This window comes from Hordeum vulgare, chromosome 6H, assembly GCF_904849725.1.
Source record: "Hordeum vulgare subsp. vulgare chromosome 6H, MorexV3_pseudomolecules_assembly, whole genome shotgun sequence".
Classification (NCBI taxonomy): domain Eukaryota; kingdom Viridiplantae; phylum Streptophyta; class Magnoliopsida; order Poales; family Poaceae; genus Hordeum; species Hordeum vulgare.
This window is the reverse complement of record NC_058523.1, coordinates 336,614,624-336,626,593: the sequence shown is the minus strand read 5'-3', so window position 1 is coordinate 336,626,593 and position 11,970 is coordinate 336,614,624. Positions and strand designations below refer to the sequence as shown.

Below are 11,970 nucleotides of genomic sequence, written 5' to 3'. Positions count from 1 at the left end.
TAGTTTCACACTACCCTGCGGTAGTACCGTAAGGGCACGCGGTACTACCACTCCGGCGGTTTTACCGCTCGTTGCCTCGTGCAGTAGTTCCTCCTTCTGCCACCACAGTATGTGCGGTAGTACCGCACCAGGCTGCGGTAGTACCGCGCCAGGCAGCGGTACTACCGCTGTGCTCACGGTGACAGTGGGTGTAACGGTTGGATCCCCCCACACACTATATAAAGGGGTTCTTCTTCCCCAAGAAGATCACCTCTGCCCTTCCAAAGCTCCATTGTTGCTCCAAAGCTCATTTTCGCCAGATCTGTCTCCCTAGCCATTCAAACTTATTGATTTTCTAGGGATTGGTAGATAAGGCCGAGATCTACACTTCCACCAAAAGAGGTAATTGCTGAAGGAAGAAGGGTTGCGCAAGGCTGCCATTGTGGAGAGGAAAGACATTGCCGAGGAGAACAATATCATGACTATGAATCGCAATGAAATGGACGACATCACCGAAGAATGGCATGATATGGTAAGGAAAGAGATCTTGAAGAGAAGGATGATAGCTCCAAGGTCTGATGGCTTCGGTGCGAGTGGGGGAATGGATGGCGGTGGTGGAGAGTAATGATGTTGACGATAATGGTCATGGAGGTGATGGTGGCTTTTGCATGAGGTTCTTTTGCGGTGGTGGAGAGCCATTACAATGATGAAGATTTTGTTGAAGGTGGTTGTTGTTTTTGCATGTTCATTGAAAACTATGATTAATTTGTGTGCAAACTATGTTTGATTGTTTAAATCATCGGATTTGATGTCAAATTGTCAAATTTGATTTTTTTCAGTTTACGGGCTGAAACCGGGGTCTGTTCGGCCACATCCTGCATCAAACCGCAAAACATGTTTTTCGCAAACTGTAAACATGATAACATCCGCGATATAAGGAGTGTGCTAGAGTTGCTCTTAGAAGGTTTTACAGCCAAGCTTTATGAACTTCGACTAATATATAGAAAATTTTATTAACATCAAGAAAAAGATAATATAATTGATTTTATCATAAAATATATTTCACATATGATGTATGACACTCCCTCCGTTCCTAAATATAAGACCTTTAGAAATTTTACTATGGTCTACAGACATAACGAAATGAGTGAATCTACGTGATAAAATATGTCTATATATATTCGTATGTAGTCTATAGTAGAATCTTTAAAATGTCTTATATTTAAGAAGAGAGGGAGTAGATATTATAGATATTGATGTTTTTTCCTAAAACATTTATCATAGTTTGAGTTTTTAGCAAAACTAGTGACGGCATTGCTAGTTGAGAAAGCAATGAAGAAACATTTCAGTCTTCTTGTTCCACCGTGAAATCCGGCTCCATGGGTTTCTTGAGCGCCTTGCCGTCGCAACTATGCCGACGGCGCCTAACGCTCCCTCCCGGCCACGGCTGGCTGCCGCCCTCGCGCACCCTGAGCTCCATGGACGCGCGTCGGCGCTTGTGGCGGCGCCATGCGGCCTGGATGAAGCACGCCGCCCAGGTGCGCCACTGGTGGGAGTAGAAGCGGAACCTGTGGCGGATACGTGCGCTGTGCAGGCGGCGGAACTGCGAGGCGACGAACCGTAGGTCATCGGCGACGAGCGCGAAGGCCTCGACCTCGGAGACGGCGCGCACGGTGCGCGTGGACCTCGGCAGCGCCTCGGCGGGTCGCGGGTCGAGCGCCCACGTGAGCAGCTCCTCCCCGCAGAACTCCCCCGCCCCGATGCGGCACGAGTTGAAGAAGCCAGACCTCCCGCCCTGCGTGGTGTTGGAGTCGAGGTGTCCCCGGATGATGAAGAGCATGGAGTCGACGGGGTCCAGCTCCCGCACGAGGCGCGTGCCCCTTGTGTAGAGCGCCGGGCGCAGGCGCTCGCAGATGGCCTCCAGCATGCGCTCGTCCATCTCGTCGAACAGCGGCACCCTCCGGACGAGGTCGAGGCAGAGGTGGCGCTTGATGTCGCGGCGGATGTCCATGGGGAGGTCCTCGAGCAGCGCCTCCTCGTCGACCCCGCGGGTGGCCACCCACTTGTACTGGTGGTACCTCCTGACGCACTCCTTGAGCGGCTGCGGTATCTGGCGGTGGTGCATCCAGCGCTCCATGTCCGTGCGCTTGGTCCGCCATTCCTCCAGCCGCACCATGGTGGCCTGGAGGTAGGACTGCATGTTGCCGATGAGCAGCGCGAAGAGCACCAGGCCGAGGACGCCGATGACGATGGCGAAGCTGATCTCGCCGATGGAGAGACTGGTGGAGAGGTTCTGGCCCAGGCAGCTGAGGTTCTTGAGCCCCCACCAGAAGCAGTAGAAGTACTTGTGCGTGAAGGAGGAGGTGGTGAGCTGGGCGTCCAGCGCCTCGGCGAAGATCCCGAACTGGTAGAAGCCGTTGTTGTTGTTGCTGTTGCTGGGGGCGCAGAGCCTGGTGACGTTGGTGAGCGCGTACCACATGGTCCTGCTGGTGCTGGTGCTTGTGCAGTCGAAGAAGCGGTCCTGGCACGGTGGGCCCTCGACGCGGCACGCCTCCCGCCAGCACGACTCCTGCCGCTGCACCGAGAAGAGGTACCACAGTGCTCCAAGCACCTGCACGCACGCACGCACGCAACGTCGGGTTCATGGTCACCACTAACAATGAAGAAGAGACGAGAGAAATCAACGCACGTGGCTCGCTAGCATGTAGAGTATGAGGTTGTAAGCTGCTCCGGCCCAGGCGTTTTCGGTCATGACCCCCGTCGCCATGACGATCCGCCTCGTCAGCGGGAAGATCTGTAGCAGCCGCGGCAGGTACTGGAAAATGATGCTGAAACGGAGGACGTTCTTAATGTTTGTGATGGCGGATTCCCTCAGCTTCGGCACCACCACCCACACCACCAACTGCACCAAAGTATACTAATGATTCATCATGTACAAGCAAAAAAACAAAGTGTGTCGCCTGATTTGTATCTCCGTCATCATATATACGATCGGGGGAAAGTATCACATGAAAACCATCATTCTGTGGAAACCGGTGAAAACCTTTCACCAATTAAAAAAATAGTTTTAAATTTGAAAATATCCCAAAAACATACGTGGTGTTAAGAGTGGGACGATCTATTGTCATGCAAAATTTTAAGTTCAAACATATTACTCGATTCTTATCTGGATTAATACTACCATGCTGCCAAAGTTAGTCATGTTTCCTAGTTCTACATGACATCATCTTGTTTTAAATTGTTTAGTTTGCAAAAACGTCATTGTGGGATGGAGGGAGTAACATAATGTTTTGACGCGTACAAATAAAAGAAAAGTTAACTTTATGTTTTTTTATCTAGTTTTGTCATTTTTTTATTGCTTTGAAGGAATGTGTCACTTTTTTATTGCTTTGAAGGAATGTGTCATTTTTTTATTGCTTTGAAGAAAAGTTAACTTTATGTTTTTTCGGGTGTGAAAGATATGTCAATCACACACACATATTGGGCTACGTCCCCCAACCCTAAAAAGAAGAGATACTTCATTGTCTAAATTTGTCTTTTGATCAACAATTAGTCAAATAAATGACATAAGTTCCGTACCCAAAAGCACTTCCGCATTTTTTTGCAACCATGACCCAAAATATTGTGTGAGGGATTTACACTCAAATCATGAATTTGCAAAGTCAGACCACATGTTTTTTTAGTCAGAGCGAGTACATGTTAATAATGTGAACTCGATTAAAAGCAAATCCTAACGTAAAACAAAAAAAGACCATTGTGCTCCGTCATCGTCGTCTTGTAACCGTAACAGCCGAGTGCATCAATGTCCAAGAGCATCTGGAGCAAGAACCCAAAACAAGCCTTAGAGTTATTATTTTGTTTTATACAAAATTTATTTCCCCAAAACACCATATGCCCCCAAAATGAGGAGGCACCCCCCAAGGGTGATTAAACAACAAAACGATGTCTTGTTTTTAGAGTCGAAGGGGGTTATTGCTCCTAGTGTGGGACAGAGTAGTATGAAATCTCCGGATGAATTTCAGATACAAGGATGATCCAAGCCTAGTAAGGCCATGAAAATGCTCCATTACCATACATGTGTAAAAGTAGTGTGCACAAATGTCCAATGTACCTCCCAGAAGGCCTCTAAACACCCACTCCCCTCCAACTTTTTAGTTTTTTTGGCAGTGAACTAAATCCAACAGAGCCACTACTAGGCCTCACAAATGGGGAGCACCCATTCCCTCCGCCTAGATCCTTCCCCCACAGGTGTGGTACATGGCTATCAAATCCAACCAATCAGACATAAGAGTTTTCAATCTCTTGCCTCTACCCCCTCGCCTAAGTCGACGAGCTCACCGTCTCCCCTGTGCCAGATCTACATTGTCTTTGGATTTTCCACCCCACTTTCGCTGCTGCCCTTTCACGACACTCCTCTTTATATAGGTTGTTCTCACCCTCTAGTGTAAGTCCCCCGACGAATGACTCCTCCTCTCTATTCGGTGGCATCACCGCCTTTGTTTGTGCTTACCTTTACCTTCTTTGCCCCCTTTCCTTCATCACTCTCCTCTTCTCCATAGTATCCCGAGGTGCCATGTCACCCTACCTCTCGGTCCCATCGTCCCAAGGATCTTCGAGCCGAGGTAAGTTTGCCCTTTTTGTCAGCATGTTTGAATGACTGTGCTGAATTTGTGTACGAAATTGTATAAATATGTGGAGGAATTATGTACAGAATAGTTATGCAAAACATACCCCTTTTGTCGATTGTATGTCAAAGCCTATATCTAAATGAGGTTTCAATGTCATTTTCATACCAAGTTTTATGTCAAAATGTGAGTTCAATGTCATTGCATATCGGCTTGCAATGTGAATTTTATATCAATGTGTATGTCAATCAAATTTTGACATCCTTTCTTTTGCGGGGATTGAATTTCTGCACTAATGTGTATGCCAATTTTCATTTATTCATTGTATTGAGTTGTTTGCAATGGTATGTTCAGGTGATTTATGTACAATGTTTGAGGAAACTAACCCTGATGCAATTTCACTATTAATGCCACTTGTTTCTCGAACATCAAACAATGACGGAGAAGTGTTAGCGAAGACATTAGTCAACTACACTCATAACGAGGGCATTCAATCTTGCATGCATTGATGGGATATTAGTAATGATCCTATTGTTGGCAATGAGCGGTCGTTGAAGTCATATTGGAAGAGGATTAACAAAACCTCCCATGCCAACCACACTTTTGAGCTTGATAGGAATGCAAACTCAGTTGAGCACCATGAAAATACCATTCAAAAGGAATGCATCAAATTTCGAACCTCCATTAACAAAATTACGCATTACCATCCAGGAGGAAAACAATATAAAGAGCACATGAGCTAATTTATCTCTCGATAATTATTTACAATATTGCATGCATGTAGTTTAACACTTCATAATTGTTATAGCTTTCTGAACCACATGCAATATAATCTTTGAAGGAACCAAAGAACAAGTCATTTCTAGAAAAGCACGATGACGGTGTAGTACGTGTACGAGCATGAGTTAGTATGCAATGCGTTGTTGACTGCTTCCGAGGACTTTGTATGCATCAACAAGGGCTCTGCCTTTTGGCAAAGCTTGCATGATTCGTTTCATGAGCGAAAGAACTTCGCGCCCTACAACATTCACATCATTCATGCACGTAATGTGAAATTGCTAACGCATTGATGGTACACCATTTGCAACTTTGTCTTGAAGTTTTGCGGTGTAGTTCACCAAGTGGAGACAAGCTGGCCATTAGGATCATCAACCATGGAGATGATGAGTGTTCATTCTTGTTACTCTACATATTGGTTAATTCATTCATTCACTTAATGTTGATGTTCATGTTGTATGGTCTACACTATGTGCTATAATGTGCTATATGACTGAAGGCAGACCATTCACTCACATACGTTGTTGTATGAAGCTCAAGGGACAATTTGTGTGGGCTGACATGTGTCGGTTCTGACTCTTATTTCATTGAATTTGGAATAGATGGTTAAAAAAACTTATTGAACATTCGGTTATCTCGTTGAATTTAACCTATTGTTGTACTAGAGATATTTGCATAGATGAATTATGGTATTTTCTATAATTACATTGTGTGTTGCGGGATTAGTTTAATAAAACGGATGGAATATCGTTCGTTTTATAAGAATTATATTTGAGTTTTACAGAACTACATCATATTTGATAAAATTGGTCCAATTTATTGAAATGCGGCTCAAAATGGCTGGCTCTCACATGACTGTCCATGAAATGGTCCTGCGAGTCCGCAAACGGTGTTTCATTGCATAAAATGAGTTCTCTATAGCCATAATTATACCTAGCCATGGACAATCCGGCCCGGACAGCCCGATCCGACCTGGCCCGAAAATCTTGGATTGGACCGGGCCTAAACGTCCCATCAGGCCGGGCTCGGGCCTGAAATTTGAGCCCAACGGTCAGGCCGGGCTAGGCTCGGGCTTGACAAAAAGTGTTTTTACGCCGCGATCGGGCCGGGCCAGTCGGACCCACTCGGGTTTTTTAGGCTTGGACCAGGTTGGGTTCAGGCCTGAGTTTTCAGCACCGGATTTTTTTGCTTGGCTCGGATTTTTTTTAGGCTTGACAAAAAGCAGTTTTCTATAGTCATAATTATACCTAGCCATGGATAATCCGGCCCGGACGGCTCGATCCGACTTGACCCGAAAATCTTGGATTGGACCGGGCCTAAACGTCCCATCAGGCTAGGTTCGGGCCTGAAATTTAAGCCCAGCGGTCGGGCCGGGCTGAACTCAGGCTTGACAAAAAGTGTTTTTACGTCGCGATCGGGCCGGGCAATCGGACCCAGTCGGCCTTTTTAGGCTTGGACCAGGTTAGGTTCGAACATGAGTTTTCAACACCGGATTTTTTTTGCCTGACCCCAATAATGCATATGAAGTGGCTACGAGCCTACGAAGGCCTACCCAATTCTACGTTTACATATAGTACTCCGCTGCAAACTGACAAATCAATGAGATGATAGGAAGTACTCCCTCCATAAAATTAATATAAGACATTTAAAAATATTATTTTACTTCCTCCGTTTCAGTTTATAAGTCCGACATGTGTATCTAGGTCGTCAATTTGATCAACTTAATGAGAGGCATATATTACAAAATATATATCATTAGAAACTTTAGATGTTCTATTTTTTAATGATATAATTTTTATGTTAAACAATATATTTTATCTAAGTCAAATTGATGACCTAGATACACGTGTGTATGTCTTATAAACTGACGAAGAGAGTAGTAATTTAAATATTATTATATTAGTTTACAGAAAGAGTATAAAATACCTGCGGCAGTGGTAGCGCGGTGAAGAGATCGAACCAGAAGGTCCATGCAAGGTACCGCCTGGCGATCTGGCAGGGGTTGATGACGAGCTCCCCTCTCCCGAACACCCGCGAGGACGGCGCGATGAAGGCGGTGCGGAAACGGATGACGATGTGCGCGGCGTAGAAGACGTCCAGCAGCGACCGTATCATGGAGAGCGTGAGCGCCAGCGAGTAGTCGAAGCCGATGCACGCGTCCCGCCGCGTCCCCGTCAGGTAGAGGAAGAGCGGGTCCACGAAGAGCGACGCGAGGCAGGCCGCCAGGAACACCTTGTGCCACCGGTGCACCGCCTGCCCGCGCGGGTCGAAGAAGAAGAAGAGGTGGCGGTCGCCGCCGCCGTGCATCAGCGACTCCAGCTCCTCCGAGAAGGCCCGCGACAGCGTCCTGTCCTTGAGGGCTCTGCCGCTCGTGCGCGTGCGCGTGCGCGCGCGCGGTTTCTCCGGGGAGTCACGGGATCCCGGCCAGCACCACCTCGGGCTCGGCTCATGGGACCTGCTGCGCTTTCTGCCCGACGACGGCGGTTGTGGGCTCTCCGCAGGGCTCCTTCGGAAGTGCTTCACGTCCACGTCCTTCTGAAACCTGAAACGGCAACGCGCCCGGAGCTGCAAATCTTAGAGCTGACCTGATCGATCATCATATCATCAGCGACATGTATGCCACACTGGTCGAGAAGAGGCGCGCTCACCTGACGCTTCGTGAAGCACCGGATGCCATGGTACTGTGCGTACTATGTTACTGTATTTGCCAACTACTCGTCCGGATCATGGAGGTGTGCCTATGTGCAAACCAACGCTATATATATATATATAGGCAAATAGTGCTGCTGCCTTAGTAGAATGTGGATGCAGGCATAGCATGAGTCGTCGTCTTCAGGTGTGCTGTGGGAAGAGAGTGACCGCAACTGCCCGCTCAGCCATAAGAATCAAAAGGGCCATCTGCAATTAATTTCAACAGGGATCCTGTGATCGTACTAGTACTTGAAAGGTAGAACACCAAAAAGAGACTTGTACAATAAAGTCAATTTGGACAGGCGAAACACCAACCGGGCGCATACGATTATTTTGCTGGGATATTATACTACCTACTGTACCTGACTATTTCTTTCAGGTTATTTCTTATATATATGGCCTTATGTAGCGAAATGAAAAATTAGCGGTGCCGGTTTATACGGGTATATGGAGATGCCGTGGGATAGAGCGGAGAGATTCGTGCAATATTTAACGGTCAACGTGTATATAACAGATTGTGTACCAAACTGATATTCATGCGCGCGCGTATACATATTCCATACCGTATTGATACGGCATGGGGCCAAGACGATATGTAGGTCATTTGTCTTCCCCGCACGACTGTCCTTAACCTGATCGGTTTGGAGGGGGGGGGGGGGGGGGGGGGGGGGGGGAATAAGTCCCAGTTCTTTTTAGCTTTTGATTTTTCAGAATCACCTTGTGAGATACTTCTTTAATCGGCCGGAATTAGTCATCGAGTTCTTTTCTCAGATTGTGGTTTAACATTATGGTGCAAGTTATATGTTGAAATGTTTGTAATGCCTCTGTACAGGTTGTTTGCTGTAACATCCATGTTTCCATGTACAAAGAAGAACTAACAAGACATCTACATCCAGAAAAATGGAAGGGCTCACCGAGGCAGCGGTCAGCCACTGGTTGGGCTCGTCGGGGCCGACGAAGGACGTCAGCGGAAGGCGGGGAGGGCAGTCGGAGCAGGCGGGACTGAAACTCCGGCGAGTCGGCATCGGGCGTCGAGGCCAGTGGCTTCAGGCGAGCGGGCGGGGCGGGGCGAAGGAGCGGCTTCAGGTGAGCGGGGGAGAAGGAATGCCCGGGCGGAGGAGTGGTCGGGGCAGGCTATCGCGCGGGGGCAGAGGAGTGGACGGGACGGGCTGTCGGGCGGTACAGCGGCGACGCTGTCGGACGACGAGGCGGAGGAGTGGCCGGGGCGGAGGAGCGGCTTCACGCGAGCGGGCGGGGCGGAGGAGCGGACGGGACGGGCTGTCGGGCGGCGAGGCAGAGGAGCGAACGAGATCGAGCAAAGGGGAGGGACCAGTGATAGTTCTTTCGTAAATTACCCCTCAAATAGGGGTATTAACTTAAATCGAAACGTTTTATTTTGTGGGAAGGCCCAGAATCACCACATGCAAGGTCCTCACACTATTTTGAATTGCACTATCAATTCTAGCGATTCTCAGATGATTTTGAACAATCAGATCGAGTTCTTTTGAACTTTTGCTTTTTCAAAACCAGAATCGTCAGAATCGAGCGCAAAGAACTGGGCCTAAGTTGCGGTAGCTGCGACATGCATCTCGAGCAGGGGTGTTAATTCAAACGGATGAATAACTATACATTCTAGTATTATCTTACAATTCTGATGTTAGAGATGTTTAAAGCAGACGCACTTTCATGTAAATTTCTAGGTTTAGCGAGCCATACTGCCCTGAAATTTCTATTCTTTGTTTCATCTTTCTATTACATTCACGCAATTGTTTCAAAGCCTGCAATATCCACCATCTCAAGGAGACGAAAGAGAAATGTACGCTAATGATCCCTAACCTAATATGAACAAGCTAGCATTTTGAAGTCGCTCTGATGTTGAATATATTTGTACCACTTGAGTATATGTGCAGATCTAACTCCCAGTATGATTCTTTTATTAAAAGGGTTGGACGCGCTTGGATGCGCTGTTGATGATTTTGAGTTTCTTAAAAAATAATCATTTTGTTTTAAATTATAAGGTGTATTTTTTTAAATCAAATCTCTTCAATTTGTTCAATTTTTTAGAGAAATATATCAAAATCTATAATGCCCCTAATATTCTGAAACTGATGAAATATTTAGTTTGGTGGGTGGGCGAGTGTGTTCTATTTTTATTTGTAATGCGGTGATTTAGTTGGCATTTTATAGTATGATTCTGTGCTATCATCTAACCAATCTATATTTTGTGCTATCACCTTGCTTGATCAACCTCGTCGGTTTCAGCCTTAGCCATGACTTTCGTCATGCCTCAGTCGTTACAACCATGGGGATGTCGGTCGGGTTACCTTCGGATTTTTCTTCAGTCTCACCGTCTTTGTCGCTACCATTGTCACACTGGAGGAATGTTGGGCATCATGATTAAATTGAAACATAGGATAGACTACAAAGTATTCCGGCTTGTCTTGCTCTTCAAAAAGATCACACACACACATATAGAAAGTCTATTCGTCATCCAGGGAGCAAAATAATTTATTCTTCATCCAGGTAATCTTAAATTGAGTTTCATGAAAAAATTCATGTGAATTTACATATTTTTAAAGGTTTACATATATACTGCTTTGTTTATACGTGAAAAAGGTATATTATAAAAAGTACGTCGCAACTGATATTTTTTCAACAATACTCATATTGAGGTATCTTAGAATATTTAATGAAGTATATTGAAAATGATAAAGAGGTATAACCAATGCGTATACGAAGCATATTAAGAATGACGACCGTTTGGGGCACCTAGGTGTCCACGCTCCTTGCCTTTTCACCACTAGATTGCATTTAGATGCGCATTGTCGTAACGAATATATTTGTTAACAGATTATTTATTTAGAAACCGCTATTGAAAATATATGACATAATCACTCATTGAATGCCATAATAATGGCCCCGCATACCATGTATAGCAACGTTCCATGTTGAGACATAATATAAGGAAGCAATCAATAATTAATGTGTCATGATTAATTGTCTCTTCTTTCTTGTCATGTTTCATAGATGAAAGGTATGTAATATTTGTAAGTACAAGAGAAAAACTATTTGTAATTATATGCGTGCATATTTTTATTGAAGTACCAGCGCGTACACATGGGTATCTTTAGTATATGTATATTTTAATTAGATAGAATACATTGAGTATGTGTATATTTTAATTAGGTATATACGCATTTGTTGGATACCTATAAGATAGTATTTAGTCCATATTTTACTTTAGGTATATATTGACTAGGTATAATACTCAGATATCATCAACGCATATATATTTGTATTAGGTATAATACCCAACAAGTAGTGTCGTTGTCTAATTTCATGTATAAGTGTATATAGTAATAACAAGTGTCGCGTCTAATAATATGTACGTGTGTATGTATGATGAATTTTGATTTTTCATTCGGAATCGCCTCCAAATAGAGCAGGCACATAAATTTGAAAATAAATTGTAAATGCTCCATGCATGCAAATGTATTAGAAAACAAATAAACACTAATGCATTATGCTTCCAATTAAATGCATTAGCGGGTTGGACCCAAACAACCGGGTGTAGTTACCCCCTAGGTATGTGCCCACCACGTGTATCTTTGAAGCATCTAACTCATCGGGTTAATGGATAGGCAGAGACCCATTAGTACCCAACTAACTGAAGTTTGTTAACCAAGATGAAAGCGGGACAACTTGAGTGGCTGAGGTGGAAACTTGGCATGCCAAATATGATCGTAAAGGACGGTGAGGGGAAGAGTGGAGGCCTGGTGGTGTTTTGGAAGAATACAGTTCAGCTGAAGATGATAGGGTTCAAGTCAAAATATCACATTGACATGGAAATTACAGAAGCTGATGGTTTCACGTGGAGATTTACGGGTATTTATGGAGA

At 45.2% G+C, this 11,970-nt stretch overlaps 1 protein-coding gene across 2 annotated transcripts; it reads right to left on the bottom strand.

Moving 5' to 3' along the window:
- Positions 1 to 1,200: 1,200 nt before the first annotated feature.
- LOC123404663 (protein CNGC15b-like) lies at positions 1,201 to 9,390 on the bottom strand. Of its 2 annotated transcripts, XM_045098604.1 has the most exons (5): positions 8,987 to 9,390; positions 8,030 to 8,279; positions 7,308 to 7,923; positions 2,669 to 2,881; positions 1,201 to 2,590 (listed from the first exon to the last, which is right to left on the bottom strand). In XM_045098604.1, exons 2-5 carry the CDS (start codon positions 8,056 to 8,058, stop codon positions 1,325 to 1,327), a joined length of 2,124 nt encoding a protein of 707 aa, XP_044954539.1. In that variant the 5' UTR covers positions 8,059 to 8,279; positions 8,987 to 9,390; the 3' UTR covers positions 1,201 to 1,324. The 2 variants fall into 2 exon arrangements, with proteins under 2 accessions (XP_044954539.1, XP_044954538.1); XM_045098603.1 differs by lacking the exon at positions 8,987 to 9,390 and having other exon boundaries at positions 8,030 to 8,696.
- Positions 9,391 to 11,970: the final 2,580 nt, after the last annotated feature.

Bases quoted from the DNA above. Each gene is read 5' to 3' on its own strand.
- LOC123404663 (XM_045098604.1), bottom strand. From the start codon at position 8,058: ATGGCATCCGGTGCTTCACGAAGCGTCAG. The intron at 2,882-7,307 runs GTATTTTATACT...ACTTTGGTGCAG, and splicing joins CCGCGCTACCACTGCCGCAG to TTGGTGGTGTGGGTGGTGGT. The intron at 2,591-2,668 runs GTGCGTTGATTT...GCGTGCGTGCAG, and splicing joins TCTACATGCTAGCGAGCCAC to GTGCTTGGAGCACTGTGGTA.